The sequence below is a fragment of the Leucoraja erinacea genome, chromosome 21, assembly GCF_028641065.1.
Source record: "Leucoraja erinacea ecotype New England chromosome 21, Leri_hhj_1, whole genome shotgun sequence".
NCBI lineage: Eukaryota > Metazoa > Chordata > Chondrichthyes > Rajiformes > Rajidae > Leucoraja > Leucoraja erinaceus.
The window spans coordinates 23,551,358-23,579,078 of record NC_073397.1 but is presented as its reverse complement, the minus strand read 5'-3'; the positions used below and the strand labels follow the sequence as shown (position 1 = coordinate 23,579,078).

Genomic DNA, 27,721 nt, shown 5'->3' with positions numbered 1-27,721 from the left:
AGGGAGGAGGAGGAGCCCGAGGGCGGGGGGATGCGAGGAGACAGCTCGAGGGTTAAGGAAGGGGAGGAGACAGCAAGGGCTAGCAAAATTGGGAGAATTCAACGTTAATGCCATCAGGATGCAAGCTACCCAGGCGGAATATGAGGTGCTGTTCAACACCTGTTGTAACAGAATCAATATGAGAAGCAAACAGGCAAGATTAAAGAGAACATTTTATTTAATGATGGGATAATTTACGTCCATTGTTGTTTCATTTGGGGCATACATTTTTAATTGGCTACTACAACCCAATTTATCTTCCACTTTAGCCTATTACACAATGTTAACTTCTGTGGAGTTGCCAGTAAGAAGAGTTCCTCCGCAATAGAATGATGGAGGCAAGAAACCTGTATTTGAGAGGCAGTTGGGATCATCTATGAAGGTGGTTATGAGGGGAATTGATCATTGCAGTTGGCCTATTTGACATTTGGAATGCACGCCACACCCAATAATATGGCACAATATCTTATCTTTCATGCCTTGACCTCAATATATATACATTTTTTTATTGGTCGGTACTTCTGAATGATATAATGCTGTAATTATTAATCAAGAGACCATTGCATCTACAGATAATGTTACTGATGCCAGCAACATTGAAAGTTGTTCTGTTGACAGTTTGAATCAATCCAGTTCTTTTGCAGTTTATTCTGCATTGAAGGAAATTCTTCTGTGGGAGTGGTTGAAACAAACAGATAAGTCTACCGAGATAATAACCTGATGGAGCATGTTTACAGAAGTGAATTCGCCCTGTGGGGAAATGTTAACTTCAGAGAATGAATCAGTCTACATACTTTAAACAAAATAATTCCACACAAGAATCAGAGTTTTCCAAAAGTAGAACAAGGATAATACTATTTCCATCACACACACCAGAAAATTGATCAAATGTTTTTGTTATCAAACTAATAACAGAATGCTGCAATTCGATAACATCCTATGCATTTCTGTATTTTGAACATAAGAAACAGAAGCAGAAGCAGATAACAGCCTTTGTGTCTGTTCTTCCTTTAGTATCATGGTTGATACTGTGCCTCGCCCGCTTTAAGATCTGACTCCCTCACAATGCTACACTCAAATAACCACTGATCTTGTTCTGGAACATTTTTAAGAAAGAACTGCAGATGCTGGAAAAATCGAAGGTAGACAAAAAGCCTGAGAAATTCAGCGGGGGAGGCAGCATCTATGGAGCGAAGGGATGGGTGACGTTTCGGGTCGATACATTTCTTCAGCCTGAAGAAGGTCAAGACCCGAAACATCACCCATTCCTTCACTCCATAGATGCCTCACCCACTGAGATTCTCCAGCTATTTGTCTACCTTTGCTCTGGAACATACTTAGCAACTGACAATCCACATCCCTCTTGGCTGGAAGGTGAAAGGTTTACAACCCTCTACATTAAAAACATCCCCTCATGTCTGATCATTTATCCTGATTCATAGCCAGCAAGAGAAAACAACCTATTACATTTTATTTTAATTTTAGGTGTCGTTGTGAGATCGCTTCTTGTTCTTGTTCACTCAGTTTCCCCCTCAGAACAATAAGTTGAAATGATACTGAACTGAGTTCAAGTCTGGTGTATTCTCCTTCAAACTTGAACACCCAACAGGACACAGCTCTCCAAATGAGGTCTCAAACACCCTTACCTCTTCCGTAAGATTTCATTTTCTACTTTAACTCTTTGACAATAAATGAGCAGCATATCATTTACCTTCTTAATTTCTGATTGCACATGTAGATTCACTCTCAGTCTCTCATGACCAGCAAGCTAGAGTTTGTCATTACCCCAGCATTTACTGGTTTGTCACCTTTATAATTAAAATATTAGTCTGTTTTTCCTACTAAAGTAAATAACCTCAATTAGGCTCACATTGAAATCCACCTGCCACCTTCTAGCCAATCACTTGGACTGTCCAATCTCTTTACAAGTTTTGTATGTCCTCCTCAGCAGTAAGTCTCCCACTTTGCTTTATACAATCAGCTTGGATCTACTAAGGTATCTACTTGGTATCCACTACTGTATCTCCAATACAGATTGTGAATAGTTTGAGTACTGTTCCCTCTTCCTTCTTTCACGTTATTTGTACCATAACATTGCTCCTGCTCCTGAGATCATAGTTTCGATAACTCGCTGCCTAAACTAGGAAACTAGGTACTGACTTTGATAACGAACAAGCTTATATGGGAGTGTTAGCAACTGCTCTAATAGTAGTCTGTTCCAAGCAAAAAACAGCAGATTTAGAAATAACCGATTGTGTCACTGATATCCTTTAACGTTTCTTAATTGATGTGACCCATCATAATTCCTTCAAAATGGAAGAGGAATTCAGAATAATTGTCAGTCTATGGGCTGCTTCTTTTCACCATTGTCTATTCCATACACTGGACAAATTCAATGTAGGAGGGAAGAAATTCCCCTTGACTGTGCCTGGTATTGATGTTTCATTAATGATCTTGAAAGGGTTTACCACATAGCTTTATATGATATGCTTTGATATATTAAATATCTCTAATACTGATCGTGATTAGCTCCTGGCTTTAATAACCTGCCCAGACTAGGACTCAAGCATTTCTCTCCCCCCCCCCCCTTCTCTTTCCCATGCCTCACCTGGAACCTGAATGCATAACAATTTCTCCCTCTCCCCTTCCTCTATCCACTTCACATTTCATGCCTCTTCTGTCCTTTTCCCCTTATCTCACTACCTTTTCATTTTTTCTTTTTTTTATGCTTTTCTTTCACTGGCCTTTGTCCAATGATTTGCCAATCAAATCCCCCCTCATCTGTACCCACTTATCACTTGCCACAATTTGTTCCGTCTCCATCTCTCTTGGAGCGTACTCCCCCTCCCCCCCCCCCCCCCTTCCCCCCCTCCCCTCCCCCTCCCTTCCCCCCACCCACTCCAACCAGTCTGAAGAAAGACTCGAAATGTTTCCCATCCATGGTCTCCTGAGATGCTGCCCGACCCGCTGTGTTACTCTAGCATTTTGTGTCTTTCTTTCTTAGACAGTTCCTTGTTACCACAGGCAGGTATTGGTCAACTTAACTTTGATAATGAACGAGCTTATACCAGAGTGCTGGAAACTGTGCTACAGATAGTCTGTTTCGATTATAATAAACAGAATTAGAAATAACCAGACGTTGCACTGACCTATCCTTTATTTTTTTACAATCAATATGCCCCTTCACAGGTCCTACGAGATGAAGGAGGGTTGTTGAGTAAATGCCAGTCTGTGGAATGCTTCTTCTCCCATTGTCTATTCCCTCCAATCGACAAACAATAGAGGATAGAAGAGGAAAGACAACTTGATTCTGCCTTGTCTTAGTGGTTCATTTATGAACTAGAAGGGACTTGCTCAGATAATTATGAATATGGAGATGTGCTGGAGACAGCTGAAGATTTCATTCAAAACAACACAGTTTAATGGAAATTAGGTTGAGGTATTCTGATTCTCGAGGAGCCAATCTGATGTAACTTTGAAAAGGTATGTATTTACTATCTAAAGGATTCAGGGAGAAGCATTTAATGCAGAAGAATGTTAAGAATGTCTGTTTGCTAGAGGCACCTTACAAAGCAGTGATAGAAAAAGAATTTATGAAGAAAGTAAAAATTTAAATATTATGAGAAAAAATGCTGGTGGGTGAGATCATGAATGGCTTTTATCAAACAAGTTTTTAGTAAAATTAAGCTTGATATATTCTTTCTACATTAGGAAGCTGGGTCTACAACAAAGTGTCCTTAGATACTGTATACCTTGCAATATAACAACTCAAAAGAAAAATTTGAAGTGACTGCTTTTCTGAACGGTTTTAAATGCAAACCCATTTGCAAATATATTCTTTAAAATATATTGCTTCAACATGGTAATCTTTCTAATGTATCTGCAAAGCTGTAAGTTTACTCAATGTTTACTCACTTTCCTCTTCTGCCCCACCGTCCTCCCCTACATCCCCTCATCTGTGAAGCAAAATGATTTGTTCCAACTTACCTGCTGCCGCGGTTCTATCAATGAGGTGATCGTCCTTTCTGCTGCTTCGATACACTGTCTTCAGGTAAACTTCTATCAAGTTTTATACTGTGATCGACATTGCGATTGGTTGCAAAGTTTTTTGAAGTTTCCCCCGCCTATTAACAAACTTGGCCAAAATGTGATGTTGTCCAACCTGTTCCGTCTAATAGAAGCATGATACCTTCGACAACAGCGGAATCATTGACGCTGAGAAAGCTGTGCCAGCATATTTCCCACTCCATCCCCAGAACGGCATGCATGAGCTTGTCTTGCAATGCCTTGCCCAAAGATACTCCTCTGCAGCAGCTTGAATTTGCATCTGCTTGCACCATCTCCCACTGATCTGGTAGTGAATTCTGCTGAGATGTCAAGCTCTCTGTTAATTGAAAAGGAAGAGAGTTTGTTCTTCCTTAACCTCAGATACATAAAGTTCCGGCCTTAATGGCCTGTCACATTTAGGCTATTTTTTAGGTGACTACAGTGACTAGGCTGTCGCCACATGTTCGCCGGGGCATTGCCTGTATGGTCGTGAGTAGTCTCCTCAGTCGCCCAAAGAATATAGCGTCTTTCTGGTCGCCGCTGGATTTTCAACACATTCAAAAATGGTGGTGACAGTCGGCGACAGTGGGTTGATGCCAATGAGTGTAGCTTTACGTCTCCTGACATAGATGCTGTCTTAGGTTGTTGCCAGGTGACGTAGGCTGTTGCTGACTTCAGTGAATTCCATGCGACTACCTACGTCAACCTACATCAACCGGCGAAAGTTGTCTTCCATTGTCACCGACAGGGTCATAGCTTGTCGTAGCTTGACGCGGGTGGATGCAAGTTGACCGTGTTCTCGTAGGTTGTCACCTGTGTAGTCGTAGGTTGTCGTAGGTTGTCGTAGGTTGTCGTAGGTGGACGTCCTAATGGGTATCCAGTTGTCAGTAGCTTGCCGTAGCTTGACGTCAACTAAGTGATAGGTTGTTCTAGCTTGTCATAGATATTGTTGGAGACATTGTCGTAGGGGGGTCCAGTCGCTGGATTGCGACTATGACTTTGACAGTTGCGAGCAGTCGCCTAAAAGTGGAACAGGCCTCTTACTCTCAAATTAGTTCCCAGATTACAATATCTGCTTTTTAATTCTTTACAATTGTACTACAGGATAATTTCTCTTTTCATTGCAAGAGTGAATGTTCATGTTCCAGGCATGTTCATGTACCTTTACCTGGGCTCCAACCTGCAACCTTAAGCCCCTGTTCCACTTAGGAGACCTAATCAGCAGCCTCTGGTGACCTTGCCCACCATCCAATGTTTCCATGAGGTCACCGGAGGTTTTGGTCACTCTCCCTTATGGTTGAAAGTGGTTTCCGCCTGGTCGAGGCTTCATCTAGGTTGCTGCTATTTTTTCATCATGTTTAAAACCGGCCTCGGTTTTAGTCGAAGGTCTAGTCAAAGCCAGTTTTCTTCATAGTTGAGGAAGGTTTTCAACATGTGCGTGGGAGGTGCTAGGAGGTTGCAGGTCACCTCAACCTTGATTTTTTTTTGTGTGGCGGGCATGGCCACCAGAGGTTGCCGTTTAGGTCTCCTAAGTGGGACAGGGGCTTGCTTCATGGGCCTGTCCCACTTGGGCTATTTTTTAGGCAACTGCCGGCGACTGTCAGTCGCAGCAGGTCACCAATAAACTGGTGACTGGACCACCTGACGAAATAAAATTTTAAATTGTCTATAATAAATCCATAATCATCACTTTAACAACAAAACATAACTGCAGTCAGCACCGGCGACAACCTACATCACCTGGTGACATCCTGCGTTAACCTGGCGACAACCTACAACGGCACCTGTGTCAGGAGAAGTCAAGCTACATTCATTGGCATCAAGCTCACTGTCGCCGACTGTCTGCAAAAATTTTCAACATGTTGAAAATCCAGCGGTGACCAGAGAGACGCTACGACTCTTTGAGATACTGAGGATACTCACAACCATATAGGCGACACCCCAGCGAGCATGTGGTGACAGCCTAGTCGCCTGTAGTTACCTAAATCAGAGGCCTCCAAACTTTTCAGCATGAGGGCCACATTATATATTTGGTACATTTTTGCGGGCCATAGGAAAAAATAAAGAAATGCCAGTTTTATAAATTTAATGAAAGAGAGAGAGAAATTAGAGAGATTGGAGAGAGAGCGAGAGCGGCAGAGAGGGCAGAGAGAGAGAGAGGGCACAGAGAGAGGGGTGGCAGAGGGAGAGAGAGGTCAGAGAGAGGGAGGAAAGCATTGTGCCTTCCCCCACAGTGGTATCCATTGTGGGGGGATGATTTTTTGTCTCTACGTAATCCTGTTAGTCTTTGTCCAAGATGGCTGCCGTGAAGAGAGAGTGGACGCTGGCGTGCTTTAGCTGCCGCTGCTCTCTCTTCACATAGTGTTTTTGATGTTTTGTTTTTGGACTGAATTATGCTTTTAATTTGTGTTTCTGTGATGTCTTTATTGTTTATTTTATTCTGATTATATGTTTTTTTATTCCTGTGAATCTTTGTAAGGTGTCCTTGAGATGTCTGAAAGGCGCCCAAAAATAAAATGTATTATTATTATTATTAGAGAGAGAGGCAGAGAGAGGCAGTGGCAGAGAGAGAGGCCGAGAGTGGCAGAGAGAGAGGCAGAGGGGCAGAGAGAGAAGGCGGCAGAGATAGAGGCAGAGAGTGAGGTAGAGAGAGACAGAGAGAGAGAGAGTAATGGAGAGACAGAGAGAGAGAGGCAGAGAGAGGGAGAGAGGCAGAGAGAGAGAGGCAGAGAGAGGGAGAGAGGCAGAGAGAGAGAGAGGCAGAGGGAGAGAGACAGAGAGAGAGAGAGAGCAGCGAGACAGCTGCAGAGAGGCAGAGAGAAAGAGGGGTAGAGAGAGAGAGAGGGCAGACAGAGAGGGAAGAGGGGGAGAGAGAGGGCAGAGAGGGGAGAGAGGGGGAGGGCAGAGAGAGGGAGGTGGAGACAGAGAGGCAGAGAGAGACAGGCAAAGAGAGAGAGCAGGGAGAGAGGGCAAAGAGAGAGAGAGAGAGGGCAGAGAGAGTGAGAGAGACAGAGAGGACAGAGAGGGCAGAGAGAGAGGGCAGAGAGAGAGGGCAAAGAGAGAGAGAGAGAGAGAGAGGGCTGAGAGAGAGAGAGAGAGGGCAGAGAGAGAGGGTAGAGAAAGAGGGCAGAGACAGGGAGAGGAGACAGGAAGAGAGAGATAATTGTCTACCCATGACCAATATTTTCATACTAAATATCTGACTAAAAACTTCTACAGTACATAGTTTTTAGTCAGATATTTAGTATGAACATATTAATCATGGATAGACAATTACACAAAATATAGATAATTAAGATGTTCTTATGACGTGATTGTGCAAAAAAATAATGATTTTGATTATCCTGAGAGTGGATGTATCTGGATTAAGATACAGAGATTGGATTGTAGCCGCCGCCATGATTTTGCACACAGTCAGATAGGACACGGCCGATATCGGGGCCTAAATAACATATTTCGCATCATCAGATTAAATTGAAATTACCCCAAAACCAGAAAAGATATCAAATAAACTGCTAACAGTACATACCTTTTGCATTGTCCTGAACTTGTGATCCGTGATTTAAGGCGTTTTAATTTGATGATTTTCATCCAGCGATTCAATAGTTAAACAACGTTTAAAAAAACCGTGAACAGGATCACAGAACAAAATTTCCTCATAAGCTTGTTTTACGAGGAAATCCATCCCTGACAACCAATAAAAACCTGCATTTTACTCCCCCCCCCCCCCAGCCTCTCAAGTTGCTCACACAGCAGTGAGCAGATCAAGAGCGCCACCGATGGTAGGAATTTGTAACAACGTTACTAAATGGCCATTCTAAAATTACATTCTCTGCATACCCATGTGCCTATTCAAAATCTTCTAGGATGCACAGACCTTTGAGCTGGAAAGGCCAATTCCATGTTGGACTAAAGGATACCAGGAACAAATTTGAGCCGGTGCTTCATTATATGTGACCCTTGTGATGTGAACGTTATGGGACATGCATAGCAATTTCAAATCAAGCATCATTTTCATTTAATAAAGCATAGACATAGTTCCATCACACAGCTGCAAACCATGAGGGTACTGATAAAGATCTAAATTTAATACTGTGGCAGTCCCGTGGTGTTGGTTAGAGGCTGTCATGCTTCCTGTGCTGCTGCCAGAGAATGGGATGTCCATTTTACCCCAGGTCGGTTCGATATCTTGGAATTTCCAATTTTACTGATCGCATTCACCAGGCGATTGCTGCCAATATGTCTTCAGACTCCTCCACCTCCAACAAATATCTACCTGATTTTACTGCTATCTGTGTAGTTGCCATTTATATCTGCCATTTGTCCCGCCTTTGATCACGGACCACTATCACCAATCATATCCCAACAATCTTTCTTTATTAATTTGCCCAACCTATCCTTCCAATTTTTGTATGCTAACCCTTCCTTGATCGTCCTCGTCCCAAAGGCACCCACTTCCACGCCAACCATTCAGTCCACCCTCTGACGCTTTGTGGGAGGGAAACAAACCTCCACAATCTCTACAAAGGAATGTTGAAGAAGAATCCTCACAAGGCTTTCACGCTGTCAGTTCCTAGACTATTGAAAACCCTGGCCTGATTGAAGGGTCACATTCCACACTGCACCTTGATAGTTTAAAGTCTAAAGTCTAAACTAGAGAGCATTCCTGACCTACCATTCATCACATTAGAGACCACATTGAGCACGCAACAAAACACTGCTACTTTTAACTTCCATATAAAACACTAAACATAGAAACATACAAAATAGGTGCAGGAGTAGGCCAATATGATCATGGCTGATCATCCAACTCAGTATCCTTTACCTGCCTTCTCTCCATACCCCCTGATCCCTTTAGCCACAAGGGCCACACCTAACTCCCTCTTAAATATAGCCAATGAACTGGCCTCAACTACCTTCTGTGGCAGAGAATTCCAGAGATTCACCACTCTCTGTGTGAAAAATATTTTTTTCATCTCGGTCCTAAAAGATTTCCCCTTTATCCTTAAACTGTTGTTCTGGACTTCCCCAACATTGGGAACAATCTTCCTGCATCTAGCCTGTCCAACCCCGTAAGAATTTTGTAAGTTTCTATAAGATCCCCCCTCAATCTTCTAAATTCTAGCGAGTCCGAGCCGAGTCTATCCAGTCTTTCTTCATATGAAAGTCCTGCCATCCCAGGACTTTCAAGAGTAAAGTACTCTTTGTACTCGAAGTGCCCATTAATCATCTGACTAACAATGAACACTATTTATCATGCAATGTGTATCAATGATAGTATGTTTTCTTTTTGCATTCTCAATCCACTGATCTAGAATCCCATCACAAAAACACCTCGTGGAATCATCCTTTGCACTATAATCACAAATTTGTTTTGCCAGTCAACGTAGATGAAATCACAAAATATCATGATATCACCCATTCACCTATATTTTCCTGATCTAAACCCTACCCCCAAATTAGCACAAATGTTTGTGAATCTGTAACTAACTCCCACCTAATAGTTTCTGTACTTAGTCTTGCTTAGCTTCACACCCGTTAATTCTATCCCATGAATCTTTGCACAAAGGCATTTCATCTGTTGAGTCCATTATATTTTTTCAATACAGGGGCTCCGGTAAGAAAACAAAACCTTTTAAATGACCAGGTTAGCCAGCATGGAAAGAGAGTTTCCATACATATACAGTTGTGATGAATCATATTCCCTGCCTGCAAAGTGGGCATAATTAGAAATGGTGATGGTTACAAGTTCAGCAATATAAGCCCTGCCTGAAATCAGATTCTGAAGCATCAAGATTTAATTGAGTGGATTGCAAAATCAAGGCACACATCCAAATGGCATTTATATTTCATCATTTAAAGGTTAATGGAAAGTGTTGCACCAGTGTGTACATGCTAAATTGCGAGGCCTTTGAAAGAAACACATTAATTGTTAATTTAATATCAGGAAGTTACAGATCTTTGTAATCAACACCTACACACCTATATTGCTGCTGGCATCTGAGGAAATAATTCAGCAGAAAGGTGCAGCATCCGCCATATTCCGTCATGTTAGCACATTTGGCAGGCAGACGTCAGCCAACAGAGGTGGGAGAGTGGTGTGAAGAAAAGATTACTCATTTTCAATGTAATCTTCTCAAAGTGCTTAAGGACCTATCCCACTGGCGATTTTTCAGGCGACTGCCGGCGCCCAAAGAGTCGTAGCGTTTTTCTGTTTGCCGCTGGATTTTGAAATGTTCAAATCTTTTCGGTGACAGTCGGCGACTGTGGGCTTGTCGTAGCTTGTCTTCTCCTGACGTAGGTGCTGTCGTAGGTTGTCGCCAGGTAACGTAGGTTGTCGCCGGTACTGATTTTGGTGAATTCCATTGTCGTAGTTGCCGGCAGTCGCCTAAAAAATCGCCTAGTGGGACAGCCCCTTAAATAATAGCTTTTTCATATCAGAAGTATAATAAATATTCTTATGTTTTGTTTGCTGTCTCATTTTTATTTGTTGTCATGTTGGCAGTCTGCCATTGAGAGTAGAAAACATTTTCTGGAGATTTTGAAAGTTATGACAAAATTTAAGACTATTTCCTCTGAGATAAAGCTCAGTAACCAAATGAAAAATGTTTCAGATAATATGCAATTGAGTCTGAAAAGAGATTAAATAAATTATTTAACACAATGAGGTGATTCTGATCAAAAATGAAATTTAAAAAGGTGCAGAAAATATTCAACTGGTTCAACAAAATCTCGATTATCCTTTATCAGATTTGCTGCCAGACCTGCCAGAGGAATTCAGCAAGTCTAGCAGCATTTGAGGAGGGAATGGATAGGCGCCGTCCCAGGTCAGGATTCTTCTTCAGACATTCGCACACTTACTGAATTTCAAAAACAAAAGAAAATCTGCCACTTCTGGAAATCTGAAATAGAAAACTGAACTTGTTGCATCTGGAAGAAGGGTAGAAGCTGAGATTAGTTTTATTTAGTTTAGTTTATTGTCACTTGTACCGAGGTACAATGAAAAACATTTGTTGGGTGCAAACCAGTCAGCAGCAAGACAATCCATGATTACAATTGAGCCATTCACAGTGTACAGATACATGATAAGGGATTAGCGTTTAGTCCGAGGGTCACCAATGAGGTAGATAGAAGTTCAGGACTGCTCTCTAGTTGCAGTAGGATGGCTTAGTTGCCTGATAATTGTAATTGTAAATCTTTATTGTCATTTCCTGAGTATTCGCATACTCAGAGGAAACAAAAAAACGTTTCTCAACCAGTGTCCATTCAGTTTTCGTTACAAAATAAATAGCAATTAAAATTAAAATACATGTCATGAACAATTTAACCCTCTAATAACATTCAATAACATTCAACAGCCGTTCCGACCGGCAGCGGCACAACAGTGGCTCTGCTGCAGTGTGGGGGGTTTGTGCGCGATACTTGGCAGGGGGGAAAGTTCATTTAACAGTCTTATAGCCTGTGGGAAGAAGCTGAGGAGCATCCTGCTGGTTTTGCAGCTGATGCTCCTGTACCTCTTCCCAGATGGGAGGATGGTGAAAAAGTCATGCGATGGGTGGTAAGGGTCTTTGATGATGGAGATGGCTCTGTTGATGCATCTCTTCTTGTATATGTCCAGCAGGAAGGGGAGTGGAGCACCAATAATCCTGCTTGCGGTCTTCACTATCCTGTCCAGTTGGTGCCGTTCGTACGCCTTGCAGCTCCCGAACCAGGAAGTGATGCCGTATGTCAGTGTGCTCTCGACAGTCCCCCTGTAAAAAGTCCGTAGATGTGTGGTGGGGAGGCCTGCTTTCCGTAGTCTTCGGAGGGGGTGAAGTCGCTGCTGGGCTCTCTTGACCAGAGCTGTGGTGTTGGCCGTGGACGTCAGGTCATCAGACAGATGTAGTCCTAAGAACTTCATGCTGCTGACCCTTTCCACATCAGCTCCGTCGATGTGCAGAGGTGCATGGTGATGTTTCCCCGCCCTTCTGAAGTCAACCACCATCTCCTTAGTTTTTCCCACGTTAAGAATGAGGTTGTGGGATTTGCACCAACCTGTGAGCAGCTCCACCTCCATCCTGTACGCCGATTCATCGTTGTCACTGATGAGACCCACTACTGTTGTGTCATCAGCGAACTTGCTGATGAAGTTGTTATTGAGTCTGGCAGTACAGTCGTGTGTCAGCAGACTAAACAGAAGGGGGCTTAGGACACAGCCTTGGGGTGAGCCAGTGCTCACGGCTATGGTTTTTGATGTCCTACTGCCCACCCTGACTGTCTGCTGCCGCTGCGACAGGAAGTTCAGGACCCAGCTACATGTGCCAGCATCAACCCCCAACAGCTCCAACAGCTGGGATTAAACTGTCCCTAGAGGTGTGCATTTTCACACCTGTACATTTTTTCCTGATGGGAGAGGGGAGAAGAGTTGCATTTCTTGTGCCATGAGAATGGAAGCTGCTGTTGGGGGCAATCCTCTGAAATATTAATTTACAAATATGAATTGATTTTGGTTTACAGAAAAAAATTATGAAGTGCTGGAGTAACTCAGTAGTTCAGACAGCATCTATGGAGGACATGGATAGGTATTGTTTTGGATTGGGACTCTTCTTCAAGCTGAACGTAGGAGGAGGGCGAAAACTGTGGCAATTTATTATAGTGCAATTGCCAGCCTTTGTTCTGCCCCCACAGCTTTTCCAGCTTTCTTCCCACCCCCTCCCCATTACAATTAATCAGAAGAGCCCTTTCCCAGAACGTCACCTACACATGTCTACCAGCGATGCTGCCTGACCCACTGAGTTACTCCAGAACTTAATAATTTTTTTGTTCCTTATTCCTCTCCATTAATGACTTCTATCTTCATGTTGCTTCCTCACATGCTGAACATTTCCAGCAATTTCCAATTTTATTTCATACATTTTGAACCACCGTGGTTCTGAGCTATATTAACAGTCCCTGGCTGGAGGTCGGGTTGTGGAGGAGAGGATGCTCCGCAAACTTTGGAGCATCCTGGAAAATACCCCCGCCATGACACACTGGTCGACCTGAGGAGTACCTTCAGCAACGGACTGGCTTCGCCAAGATGCAGGACAGAACGCAACAGGAGATCCTTCGTCCCTACGGCTATCAAACTTTACAACTCCTCCCCCTTCTGTCATGGGGTAGACTGAGACTGAGACTGACTCCCCCTCCCTCCAATCGATGCACATCCCCCAAGCCTTTCCACTCGTCACTTTCATTTCATGTTTCATGTATTTTGTATTTTTATTCGTCCACTTAGACAATGTGGGTGGAGCTCAGAAAAAATAAAGGTGCATTCACTCTAATGGAATTGTACTATTGGCCTCCCAAATAGCCAGAGGGAGATAGAGGATCAGATACGTTGACAAATTACTGAATGATCCAAAAGCAATAAGTAGGTTACTTTACCATCCACAATATTGACTGGGACTTACTTAGATCACGAAGGTTAGATGGGGCAGAATTTGTGAGGTGTATCTAAGAGGGCTTCTGAACTAATATCTGGATATTCAACTTAAGAAGGATCACACTGGACCTTGTGTTCGGAGACAAGTCTGGCCAGATTACTGATGTTTCAGTGGAAGGGCATTTTGACCATAACAACGTAGGTTTTAAGGTTGTTTAGAATTTGTTTAGATTGTAAGTATGGACCTATGGAGAAGATACTAAATTAGAGTGAGGTAGATTACAATGTTATTAGGCAGGAACTGGGAAGAATAAATTGGGAGTAGTTGTTCTTGGGTCAATCAGCACCTGTGATGTGGGAGTCGTTTAAATTCCAATTCATCAGAGTTCAAGTTGCAGTAAGGAGGAGGGATGGGAATGCCAGGTCATGGAACTTTGGATGACTAGAGGTCGTATTTTTGGTTAAAAAGCAAAAGTATATGTAAGGTTTAAAAGATGAAATCAGACAGGGCCATTGTGAAATATAAAGCAAGTGGGAAAGAACTCGTGTGGGTTATTAGAAAGGACGAAGAAGGTCATGAAATTGGTTTATAATGACGATTTAGAGGAGAATATAAAAGGCATGATTTGTAAGTTTGCAGATGACTAAAGTTGGTGATATTGTGGACAATGACGGTTACCACAAATTACAGTAGGATCTTGATCAACTGAACAATTGAATTGAGGAATGGCTAATGGAGTTTAATGCATATAGACATGGGGTGCTGTGTTGTGTGAAATCAAACCAGGGCAGGACTTTCACAGTGAATGTTAGGGCCCTGGTAGCACTATAGAGCAGAGGGATCAAGGAGTACAGACACATAGTTCTCTGACAGTGGCATCACAGGTAGATACGGTGGTCAAGAAGGTTCTTTGTACATAGGCCTTTATCAGTTGAGGCACCAAGTTTAGACGTAGGGAGGTTATGTTGCAGTTGTACAAGATGTTGGTGAGGTCACAATTGAAGTTCTGTTCAGTTCAGAGTCCTGCTACAGAGAAGATTAACGAGAATGTTGCCAGGGTTTGATGGCCCGAGCAATAGGCAACAATTGGGTAAGCTGGTACTTTATTCTTTGGAATGCTGGAGGCCTAGGGGGTGATCTATTATCACTCCTTGGTCTCCAGCATTGCAAAGATTAAAGATTATTGAGGTTTATAATGTGGATAAGAAAGGTTTAGAGAGATACTAGACCAAGTGCAGACCCGTTGGGTCTGCTCCCCCAATGGTGTGATCCCCCAACCCAATATTCCACCATGCACCCGTCTCCTCCAATGGAACTGAAGCCGTTCTCAAAAGTAAGATTCCAGCACTGCCCTGCCTCTTTAAAAAAAATCCCTGCCTGCTGCAGCAGTGAAAAGTTCAGTGTTCCTGTCTTGCAACATTGTTTCGAAGTGTGTTGGAAGCTGAGGAAGGAGCAGCCGTCAACGAATCGAAAGGCAGGAAGGGATCCGTACTGCAGGCGGACTGATTTGAGTTTTATATATATACTAGACCAAGTGCAGACCCGTTGGGTCTGCTCCCCCAATGGTGTGATTCCCCCAACCCAATATTCCACCATGCACCCGTCTCCTCCAATGGAACTGAAGCCGTTGCCAAATGTAAGTTTCCAGCACTCCCCTGCCTCCCTCAATTGCACCTCCCCTGCCTGCTGCAGCAGTGAAAAGTTCAGTGTTTCTGTCTTGCAACTTTGTTTCGAAGTGTGTTGGAAGCTGATAGGAAGGAGCAGCCGTCAACGAATCAAAAGGCAGGAAGGGATCCGTACTGCAGGCGGACGGATTTGAGTTTTATATATTAATAGATAGATAGATAGGCCATAGGCAGGCAAATGGGACTAGCTTAGATGGGGCATCTTGGTTGATATAGATGACTTGAGGCAAAGGTGTAAATGGGAATTATAGATGCTGGTTTACACCAAATATAGGCATAAATTGCTGAAGTAACTCAGTAGGTCAGTCAGCAACACAGGAGAAATGGATTAAGTGACTTTTCGGATCGAGACGTTTCATCAGACCCTTGATCTACAGACACCATGGGTTTATTGCTGGAAGAGGATGGGCTATGGGTGATCAACATGGCTTTGTATGTGGCAGATTACCTCCTACTAATTTGATCATGTTTTTGAGGGGACAACAAAAGGGATTGATGATGACAAGACAGTGGATGCTGTCTTTTAGTGGATGTTAATAAGGCATTTGGAGTTCTGTCATGAGGCCTATATATATATATATATATATATATATAGAGAGAGAGAGAGAGAGAGAGAGAGAGAGAGAGAGAGCGAGAGAGACAGCAGCCGCGGGTGAAGTGGAGGAGCTTTCGCTGCCGTCGCCGTCGCCGCTGCTGTGCGGTGCCCGTCATTCGCTACGACCCTCCGTCACCCCGCACCTAGTATCTTTGCCCCGCACTACTGCCATCGCCGATGCCGACACGAAATGCCACGTTCCTTTTCTCCAGAGATGCTGCCTGACCCACTGAGTTACTCCAGTTTTTTGTGTCTATCTGGTATAAACCAGCACCTGCAGTGCCAAGCCGGGCAAAATGACTCGGCATTTAGGTTGCCCGGTGGAACTTTAGGTGGCCATTGGCATCCGGGCAACTGCTAATTTCGAGCCCTGCAGTTGTGGTGGAAGGGCAATATTCAGGCTAGACGTCCGTGACCAGTGAAGTTCCTCTGCAATTTGTGCTGGGACATCTGCTGTTTGTGTGTAAATGACTTAGACATAAATGTGTTGTTTCATAAGCAGGCAGATCGCTGCAGTAGCAGACTGTGACTCCTATTTGTGTTCTCCAGAGATGCTAACTGACCCACTGAGTTACTTCAGCACTTTGTGTATTTTGCTCAAGATTCCAGCATCTGCAATTCCTGGTGTCTACTGAACAACGCTTTATCAGCCTTTGCTGATAATTAAGTTGTTCGAACCCAAGAAAAGTATGACGTGTAGATTTTCCATTGTTTAACATTGGGTTAAAAAAGAGACATTGGACACTGATTATTATATTAACACACAACATAATGCCTGTGTTTAGTTGGTGCCCTAAAACAGACATAATCTGACAGTGGTGAAACCTGCTGAGAAATTAGAAGTGATTAAATCCACTCTCACCAACATGAAAGTCAATTTTTGGTGATACACGATCATTGATAGGATAGAGATAAAGTCTCCATGGAAGTTTGTGCACCTTGCATAATTTTTATAGAACTGCAATCCCAAGCATAAAAAAAACTGAACTTGAATCATCACCTATAGTATAGTTTAAAAAAATCAAATATGTAAATGTATTGGATACATTTGATATTCTTCAATCCTTTCACATTCTTCATTCTGTTGCAATCAAAAACCACCATTAATTTCCATAATTCTGGTTTCTCGGGAGTGAAACAAATAAAGATTTTTGGCATTTTGTTCTCCATTATCGTATACAAGCTGGATCCACAAAAGCTAATGTTTTATTTAAAAGTCAACCACATAATAGTTTTAGAGTTCTTGAAAGTGTAGGCGCAAGACTAAAGAGCAGAAAGATCTTCAGAAATCCCAGTAGCAGCACCTCATTTTTGACATCCCAAACCACATCTCAGCAGATGCTTTCTACAAACAACTGATGCAGAGACATTAAAGGAGATACTCGGGCAGATAGCTGGACGCTTGGTCAAAGAACAATAGTTTAAGGAGTGGTTTCAAAAGAGGACAAGAGGGGTATAGAGGTGGGGAGTTTGAGAGAGAATTCTTACCTTTAGGCTTTCATAGATAAAAGCACCATTGTCAATGGTAGAGCACATAAACTGAACAAAGAAGCAAATGCTACCGCTGATGGGGTTCAGATATTTCAGAGGATAATAGGGCTGGACTAGCGTATATTAGTATGAACAGGAAAATACATGGAGGAATTTGAAAACAAGATAGGGCATGCATTATGTTAGGTTAACTTGACGTAAGATTGGCCTAATGTATAGGGACGGACTAAAATTCAGGGTGAGGAGAGGAGAGGAGGGGAGGGGGGTTGTAGTTAATAGAAATGTGGGAAGAATATGATTAGTGTAGAATTACTTTAAACTGATGCTTGATGGCTGATGAAGTAAGCTCAGTAGACCCAAAGAATCTTTTTCCCCACTCTTGTCACTCAGAACTCTCTGGATGTTCCTGCAACATTCTCACAAATTAATTGATAAAATGATTGTCAGAACTTGTCTCTGGTGAATTTTGCCTTACGTGCCAAGTGGATCATTTCTTGATTATCTCCCATGAAACAGAAAAAGCATTGACTGTACTTCAGCTCAAAGTCATTTCATGTGCTCTCACACAAATTGCTGCCTGGCAGCACCAGAGACCCAGGTTCTATCCTGACTATGGGTGGTGTTGGAATGGAGTTTGCACGTTCTCCCCGTGGCCATGTGGGTATTCTCCGGGTGCACCGGTTTCTTCCCACATGCCAAAGATGTACAGGTTTGTAGGTTAATTGGCTTCCGTAAAAATTGTAAGTTGTTCTTAGTATGTAGGATAATGTTAGTGTACGGGGTTGGTGTGGACTTGGTGTGCTGAAGGGCCTGTTTCCACTCTGTATCTCTAAACTAAACTAAACTAAGTTGCTTTAAATATGTTGTAGGTCACGAATACCCATCAATTTCCAGGCTTTCCTTCACAAAACCAAATACCAATTGGCTATGTCTTGTTCATAGCTCTTCTGTGACATTCATTGACCAGGACAGCCATTTCTTCCCCAGTTGATGTCTTTTTTTTTCTCTCGGAGGTATTCCAATGTGCTTATGAATCTCAGCGTTAAAATTAAAAGTGACATGAATAAATTGGGTTTAAGAATTTAGAGAGGCCTACAAGTAGTTCTTTCATGAATCCCTCTTTAATGAAGTTTGTGTCTCTTTAAACCACCGCTGTGCTCCACGGCTTGCTGGATGCAAACGGGAGACATCTGTTGCTGCAGCAAGTAATAATTTTGTTGTTCTTCTGGGACATATGACAATAGAACACTCTGGACTCTTGACCAGGTGACCCTGTTCGAGGGTTAGCAGCAACATGTAGACACAACATGTCTCTGGCATGTAGACATGGACGACTCTGACCTTATTGACATAAAGGGAGAGAGATGACAACCCAGTTTTTCTACGTCACATGATCTAGCCTTTGATTGTCACCTCCAAACCCCCCCCCCCCCCACCAGTTTAATAACAAATATGACCAATAAAGCATTAAAGTGAAAATTATGAAAATAATTCTGAAGAGAAGACTATTTTGTGGTAAAATATCCTTGCAATCAAACTATTTTCTGATATTCACTTATGGCTAACTTCTATTTATAACCTATGCTATGAGCCACTATTATTTTCCTCACTGTTTTTCTGTGGTGTTGGGTCCAATACCTGCCAAACATCATAGTCTGGCACCAGGTCATTTTGTGTCATCCAATCCTCTACCTAGACATGAAACTCCCTGCAATGTAAAAATATTTATTTCTGTGTTTATTTGGCAATGGAAATAGATGAATGCTTTGTTCATCAGAGACTACTCCCTGTGCTGTTGTAATCCAGCAAGCTGCCTTCTACTGTGTTAAGCCAGGCGTCCGATCTCAAACGCCTCCGCATACCTACAACTTGACCATGACTCCATGGCCAACTACCAGCCACCATCTCCCAGACTGTTACCAATCTCACCGTCTCAACCTTTAACACCATGTATACAACAGGAGGTGCGAAATAGGACAGGTGGGATGCTTCATGATGCTGATGAGCTATTATCAAATTATAGCTATTATCAAATTGAGGTGAGGTGGGGGCGCTGCAATGGCGGCAGCCCCTGTCAGTAGCGCGTTAGTTATTTCAACTTTTTTTTTTTTTTTTTTTTAAGTATGTTTTAAAGTATGTTTTTAATGTTTCTTAGTGTGTTTTGTGTGGGGGGTGGCGTGGGGGAAACCGTTTCGGTCGCCTCCTCCATGGAGAGGCGACTTTTTCCAGGTTGCCTCCCCCATGGCCTAACAGCAAGGATTGGCGCGGCCTTTCCCGGAGATGTGCCCGGGGCTTCAACAGCGGGCGCAGTGTGGGCTCTCGGCGTGGAGCGGGTGAGCCATCGCTGGGGCTCGCTGGAGGGGAGCGCTCCGTTTCCACTGGCCCACGGCAGCCGGCAGCCTGAAGCCGCACGCGGTCTGCACAGCTCCAGCTGGCGCGGCGTCTACAGCCCGGGATCCCTCATGGGGGACCCGGGGGAAGAAGAGGCCATCACTGCCGGCCCGCGGCCAACTTCTACCGCGGGCGCAGTAGCGACTTACCATCACCCCTGGAGGGGAGCTTCGACCGCCGGCCCTACGGTCTGCGGTGCTTCTGGCTGCGGCGTGAACTTTAAACTTTAAATCTCGACCGCCGGCCTGCTGCCTACACCAACTTAAAGCCGCGGTCTCCGGTGGGGAAGAGCCGATCCTGGACTTACCTGGACTTGTACCTTGTCCTTTTACCATCTGGACACCTGCAGCAACGGCTGCGGAGGGTTGAGGTCCCGACCACGGGGGAAAATGGAGGAGGACTGGCCAAATTGTGTGCCTTCCACCACAGTGATGGATGGTGTGGTGGATGTTTATGTTAAATTTTTATTGTGCTTTTGTGTGTGTTCTTTATCATTGTACCGCTGCTGACATATTCATTTCACTTGCACTTTACTTGCAATGTGACAAATAAACCGTATTGTATTGTATTGTATTGTATTGTATTGTATTGTATTGTATTGTATTGTAAATTTGTGTGAGAGCACATGAATTGACTTTGAGCTGAAGTACAGTCAATGCTTTTTCTGTTTCATGGGAGATAATCAAGAAATGATCCACTCAGCCCTTCAGGCAAAATCCACCAGAGACAAGTTCTGACAATCATTTTACCAATTAATTTGTGAGAAGTTGCAGGAACATCCAGAGAGTTCTGAGTGACAAGAGTGGGGAAACATGTTCTTCGGTCTACTGAGCTTACTTCATCAGCCATCAAGCATCAGTTTAAAGTAATTCTACACTAATCATATTCTTCCCACATTCCTATTAACAACAACCCCCCTCCCCTCCTCTACTCACCCTGAATTTTAGTCCGTCCCTTTACATTAGGCCAATCTTAGTGGCAAGTTAACCTAACCTACTGCATGCCCTATCTTGTTTTTAAATTCCTCCATGTATTTTCCCGTTCATTATTAAAAATTATCTATTTTTCTCTAGTGAGGAAATAAATATGAGATGTTACATGTGGTTGTCCATCATTGTCACAAAAATGCTTCATCATCAATGTTTTTTTCTCAGCAGAAACTATGGAATGCCGCTGAATACTATTGAACTTCTATGGTCGAGTGTCTATTGACTGGTTGCATCACTGCCTGATATGGTAACTCAAACACCCAGGAATGAAGAAGGCTGCAAAAAGTGGGCTTTGAATGGGCAGGGATGATAAACAAGAAACTTCTGAACATTTCCAAAAATGATTCAGCACCTCTGTTTCTCCTGTATTTGTGCTCCTGGTCTCCTGCTGTATCAACATTAATGTAATCCCCTCTATCGCCACATGGTGGCTTTCACACCTCTCCAAAACATCCCCACACACAGACCGGTCCTGAACCAACACATTGAACTAGTCACACAGCATTGAAACAGGCCCTTCTGTCCAACTCGTCCATGTCAACTAAGATGCCCCGTCTAAACTAGTCTCACCTGCCCACCTTTGGCCCATATCCTTCTAAACCTTTCCTATCTGTGTACCTAGCTAAATGTCTTTTAAATGTTGAAAGGCTATCGGCCTATTGCAAGTTTATGTACAGGGACATATCTATCCATGCACTGTATACTTGTATTCATACTTATGCATTTCAAATATGTATGCCATGTTTTATACTTTGGCAATATAACAATGTTTTTTTTATCATGCCAATAAAGTTTTTAAATTGAATTGAATTGAAAATTGAAAAATAGTACCTGCCTCAACTACCTCCTCTGGCTGCTCGTTCCATACACCCACCACTCTATCTGTGTGAGAAAATTACCCCTCAAGTTCCTATTCAATCATTTACTTCCACCAAAAACGTATTTTTTTTAATTTCCTGACTGGCTAAAATACTCTGTTATTTAGTTATGCAGAGTCAAGGGATATGGGGAGAAGGCAGGAACAGGGTACTGATTGTGGATGATCAGCCATGATCATATTGAATGGCGGTGCAGGCTCGAAGGGCCGAATGGCCTACTCCTGCACCTATTTTCTATGTTTCTATGTTTCTATGACCCTATCTATTCCTCAGCACAGTAGATGAACACGTATTTTCAACTCAAGTGAAGTAGATTCGTCATTCAGGTGTTAGAGATGGCAGACTGCAGGAGGATGTGATCAGGCCTGGGAGCGTTTTCCCCCTGGTGGAGTTGCACTGAGCGCAGCAAGTAGGCTGCTGAGCTGCAGACACTAATAGCTGTAATGATGTCCCAATGCGACACAACTGGGTGCAAAACCCTCCTTCCACAACACTGCTGTTTCCTCCCACATCCCTGCCTATCCTAGACTTTAATCATCTATCTTTGCCACAGGTAGCTGTGGAGGCAAGTCAATGGATATTTTGAAGGCAGAGATAGATAGATTCTCTATTGGTACAGGTGTCGGGGGGGCTATGTGGAGAATGGGATTAAGAGAGAAAGATAGATCAGCCATGATTGAATGGCGGAGTCGACTTGATGGGATAAATGGCCTCATTCTGCTCCTATCACTTATGAACAGGTAGCAGTAATGGAAAATGTAGCAATATCGCCATTAATAAGAAAGCTAATAATCAACATTTTAACATGAATGTGGCTGTTTGATTATGGGCAGATATGTGTTTATCAAGAGATGTAGCAAGGTGCCATTATCAAAATGTGTGGAGTTTGAAGATATAATCTTGAAAACCCCGGGTCAGATACAGTGTTTCTCATTTCTCATTGTGAACTTAACAATTACAGTCAGAAACAATCATAGTACACAAATAGAACAATTCTGCTAAGGGAAGGTAGGCTTAAGAATTAAAGATAGATTGGAAGATTGTCCGCTATAACCAAGGTAGTATTATTGTATAAAGTAGTAGAAACAAACCATTACATTTGCTAGTTAATACATATATATATTGGCCCTGACCCACACCATCCTGACCACGCTTTCATTTCATTTGTGCCATCGGGAAGAAGGTAGAGGAGCCTGAAAACTGTATCCTTCAAGTTCAGGAGCAGATACAACCACCAAATAGGCTCTGTACTACATAGACTTAGGGACATATATATATATATAAACATATATACATACACATACACATATACATATACATACACATGCACATACACATACACATACACATACACATACACATACACATACACATACACATATACATAGACAATTATAATGTAAAAATTATGTCCCTAAGTCTTTGTAGTTCAGAGCCTATTTGGTGGTTGTAGCAAGAATCTGTCAATCTTCACCTTAAAAATATCCCTTGACTTGGCCTCCACAGCCATCTGAGACAATGAATTACACACATTCACCAATCTCTGGCTAAAGAAATTCCTCCTCATCTCCTTTCTAAAGATACGTCCATTTATTTTGAAGCTATGCCCTCTGGTCCTAAACTCTCCCACTAGTGGAAAGATTCTCTCCACATTCACTCCAGGTGGATAAATGTGAGGTTATCCACTTTGGTGGTAAGAACAGGAAGGCAGATTGTTATCTGAATGGTGTCAGATTAGGAAAAGGGGGGGTGCAATGAGACCTGGGTGTGCTTGTACGTCAGTCATTGAAACGGATCGGACAAGTAAGATGCCTGAAAAATGTTCCCGATGTTGGGGGAGTACAGAACCAGAGATCACGGTTTAAGAATAAGGGGTAGGACATTTTGGATTGAGATTCGCTATTCGCTAAGTTTCAATGAGGCCCCCTCTCATCCGTCCCAACTCCAGTGAGTATAGGTTAGTGCCATCAAACGGTCATCATATGTTAACCCAATCATTCCTGGGATCATTCTCATAAACCTCCTTTGGACCCGCTCCAATGCTAACACAGCCTTCCTCAGATATGGGCCCCAATACTGCATTTTTACCACGCTAAAGCATTTCTTCATGACCATTTTATGTACACGTTGCCTAGTTTTGACAATTCATAGGTGGACACAGTTAATTCTGGCCATGGTGTGGAATGCCAGAGTTCATCAATTTGTTAATGAATTCCATAAACTTCAAGCCATGTGCTTCAAATTCACCAAATGTAAAATTGGCATTCAAATGATGCATACCTGTGCACCATGGGTTGAGGAGTAAGATGAACTCCACAAGCTGATCCTGATTTAGCCCTTGCCTTTGCAATATTGGGAAGAGAATCTATATCATCCAATCTTGGAATTTGGTGATGGGAGCATGACCTGGACCAACGTGGTTACACTGCTGGAGACAACTTTCGCACTCCACTGCCCTGGATACATTGACCTGAGATGAAACAGAACTTTAGTCCCAGATGCTCCTGAAAGTTTTGGCCCTGAATTTGGATAAGGAAAAACATAATTTCAGCCCACATCTGGATAACTGTATGGTGACAAATCAGGCACGAGTTTTCCAATAAATAACCTTACTTTACAATCAAACAAAATTAACAGATCATTTATATTTAATGAAAATACAGGATGAACACTGATTTTCCAGCAACATATGGTCCGCCCCATCCTATAATCGGAGCAAAATTACGTGAGGTCTGTTGAAGTTCTCTGAGCGGCCACAGGTGGCATTGCGAGTGGCGAGCATTCTTTCTGGTCATGTTCCTCCATCGTGAAAGAATTAGCTGTGGTCTTAATCTTCTCTCCTAACTGTTTTCCAAAGGCAAAACAGTAAACTCTCCTTTTAGAAGATATTAAAAGGTCATCAATGGTTCAGACAAACATCCTGTTGCAAAAGAGAGTTACAGTTTGCAATATTTGAAAAAGAATCAGTTTTGCATTCAGTTAAACATAAAATGTTTACTTGTGAATCGAAATAATTGCAGGGAATGTTTAGTTTAGTTTGGTTTATTGTCATGTATACCAAGGTACAGTGAAAAGCTTTTGTTTCATGCTAACCAGCCAGCTAACAATGTACATGATTACGATCAAGCCATCCACAGTGTATAGAGACATGGCAGAGGAAATAGTGTTTACTGCAAAGTAAAGTCTAGTTAAGTCCAATTAGAGATGACCTAAGGGTCTCCTATGAGATCATCGGGTGACACCACATGCAGCAGCCTCGCCAGCAGTTTGTCTGTCCTTTCACCCTTTTTGTTACTTTTAGTCTGTATGTTTTTGGAGGTTTCTTGGTCTTTTTTATGTGGGGGGTAGGGGGTAAGAGGTGAAACAGTTTCCCAGCCACTTACTGGTCGGAGAGATGCGTCTCTTCCCCGAGTTCGCATCTTCCCCCCCCCCCCCCCCCCCCCCCAGAGCCCAGAGCTGGGGGAGAGGGCCTTAACATCGGGCCGTCGTCGCGGCGACTGCAGAGGGCTCAAAGGCCCCGACCACGGGTGAACAATGAGGAAGATGGCCGAACTTTATTGCCTTCCCTCACAGTGGGAAACGTTGATTCCGCTGCGGGGAGATGTTTATGTTAAACTCTATCGTGTATTGTGTTCATTTTTATTTGTACCGCTGTACGGTAACTCAAATCTCACTGTACCAATTGGTGCATGTGACAATAAATGTAACTTGAACTTGAACTTGAGATAGTAGTTCAGCACTGCTCTCTAGTTGTTGATAGGATGGTTAGGGGGGAGAAATAGATCATAGAAACATAGAAACATAGAAATTAGGTGCAGGAGTAGGCCATTCGGCACTTCGAGCCTGCACCGCCATTCAATATGATCATGGCTGATCATCCAACTCAGTATCCTGTACCTGCCTTCTCTCCATACCCCCCCAATCCCTCTAGCCACAAGGGCCACATCTAACTCCCTCCTAAATATAGCCAATGAACTGGCCTCAACCACCTACTGTGGCAGAGAATTCCAGAGACTCTGTGCAAAAAATGGTCCTCTCATCTCAGTCCCAAAGATCAGCCATGATTGAATGGCAGAGTAGACTTGTTGGGCCGAATAGCCTAATTCTGCTCCTTTTACTTATGAACCACTAACTTCACACCAATCTTGACCATATTATCAAAACCGCACACAAGGGCAGTGTCATTGCCGTCTAGTTGACTGACCTTGAAAGGACAAGATCATAACCCACCTAAAGTTTTATTTTTTTCCATCAGCATCAAACACCCTGCTCCCTTCTGCCCCCCTTAGCTCCATCTGACCATCATCCCCAAACTCACCTGGCTCCATCTACTAATTGGCTACCCCTGTCTCATCCCCCCTTTGCCCTTCTTTATACTGGCTATCTTCCTTCTACACTCACAGCCATAAAGCATGGTTTCAACCCAAAGTATTTACAAATCCTTTTCTCCCACGGAAGCTCCCTGACCCACTGCATTCCTCAAATAACATTTTTTTGCTCCAGATTCACGCATCTGCAGTCTCTTATGTCTACAGGTTTTCTTCCACATAATACATAGAAAAATATAGCAGAGGAACAGGCCTTTGGCCCACAAAATGTGTGCTGCACATGTCCTGTGCATCTTAGTTTTCTAGATCAACCTACCATGGGGGTTTTATCAAATGCCTTAGTTAAATCCATGTAGACAGCATACACTGCCTTACCCACTTCAATCACCCTTACTGTCAGAAGGGCATATGGTCATAAGGAATAAGAGTAGAATTAGGCCATTTGGCCCATCAAGTCTACTCCACCATTCCATCATGGCTGATCGTCTCCTCGAAAAGACTCAATCAAATTAGTAAGAGATGACCTAATATATACAAAGTTATGCTGCCTGTCCATAATTAGCCCATTCTTTTCCAGTCGTAAAGTTATAGAGTCGTACAGCATGGAAACAGGCCCTTCGGCCCAATTCATCAGTGTTGACCAAGATGCCCCATCTAAATTAACTTCAACTGCTTTTGGTCCATATATCTCTAAACAATTCCTATCCATGTTATACATCTCTCTCAGATCATCTCTTAGCCTCCAGCATGCCAAGGAATAAAGTCTTAACTTCCCTGATCTTTGCTTCTAGCTCAGGCCCTCAAGTCCTGGCAACATTCGTGTAAATCTTCACAGCATTCTTTCCCATAGCAGGGTGACCTAAACTGAACTGTACTCCAAATGTGATTGCACTAAACACCTTGTACAACTGTATCATATTGTCCCAACTTCAATATCTAGTACCTCAACTGAAGAAGGCCAATGTACCAAAAGCCTTCCTTACCACCCAATCTACAAGTGATGCCACTGTCAGAGAATTATTTACCTGTACTCCTCCATCACTCTGCTCTGTAATACTGTCCAAGGCCCGAACATTGACTATGAAGGTCCTGCCCTTGTTTGACCCCAAAATCCAACACACACACCTATCTACATTAAACTCCATTAACTATTCGTTAGCCCACTTGCATGGCTGATTATGATCCTGTACTCAGTTTTGATAACTTTTACTGTCTACAATACCACCTACTTTAGCATCGGGCCCCACAGCCTTTCGAGAGGAGCCACCTCCGAACTCGTACCCAAGATACCGGCGTCAATTGAACACGGAGGACGCCTAGAGTGGGTCCGAGGCTCATCTCCGCTCACCCCCCCAAGACCGGGAACCAGATGGAGGAGAGAGTCGGACTGGCAGACACTGGACAAATTACACATGTCTGAATAGTGAGTTGGTCATGTTGGTTGAGAGCTTCCATTAACAGATATGACAGTAGACAAAGAATGGCCAACATTCAAAGAATTAATACATGATTTACAAAATTCCTTTAAGGCAAAAAGGTCTTGTAAGAAAAGTAGTTGAATGGTGTCTCTCAAGAAAAGTTAATGACAACATTTGATCAAAGAAAAGACATTCAATAAACCAAATGAACGGTAAGTTTGAAGATTGGTATTGTGTCAAAGTTCACCAAGGGGGGACCAATGCATTGACTAGAAAAGTGGAAATGGAAAAGAGGTGGTGAGCACGAAACATAAAAAATAGCAATGTATAATGGAAAACTAATGAGAGTCACTTACGGACTGAGACAGGAGCTGTGGCCATACGTCAACAACAGGACTGGCTCGCTTGCCGGGGAACCGGGAGAGGGAAGCCACCGACCCCGACCCCTGCTTGTCC

At 43.1% G+C, this 27,721-nt stretch overlaps 1 protein-coding gene and 1 long non-coding RNA gene across 3 annotated transcripts in view; one reads left to right on the top strand and one right to left on the bottom strand.

The window, feature by feature from the left end:
* LOC129707403 (protein-glutamine gamma-glutamyltransferase 2-like) overlaps nucleotides 1-27,721 on the bottom strand; it is a 276,786-nt gene that overhangs the window by 26,322 nt on the left and 222,743 nt on the right. The window contains exon 2 of the mRNA XM_055652410.1: nucleotides 4,027-4,082. Coding sequence (XP_055508385.1) covers nucleotides 4,027-4,082 — 56 coding nt within the window. The remainder of the gene's footprint in view (nucleotides 1-4,026; nucleotides 4,083-27,721) is intronic.
* Nucleotides 3,384-21,462, top strand: LOC129707410 (uncharacterized). 2 transcript variants are annotated; one of them, XR_008725176.1, is made up of 3 exons: nucleotides 3,384-3,522; nucleotides 4,004-4,090; nucleotides 20,810-21,462. It is a non-coding gene; the product is annotated as an uncharacterized LOC129707410 (long non-coding RNA). The 2 variants fall into 2 exon arrangements; XR_008725177.1 differs by having other exon boundaries at nucleotides 20,807-21,462.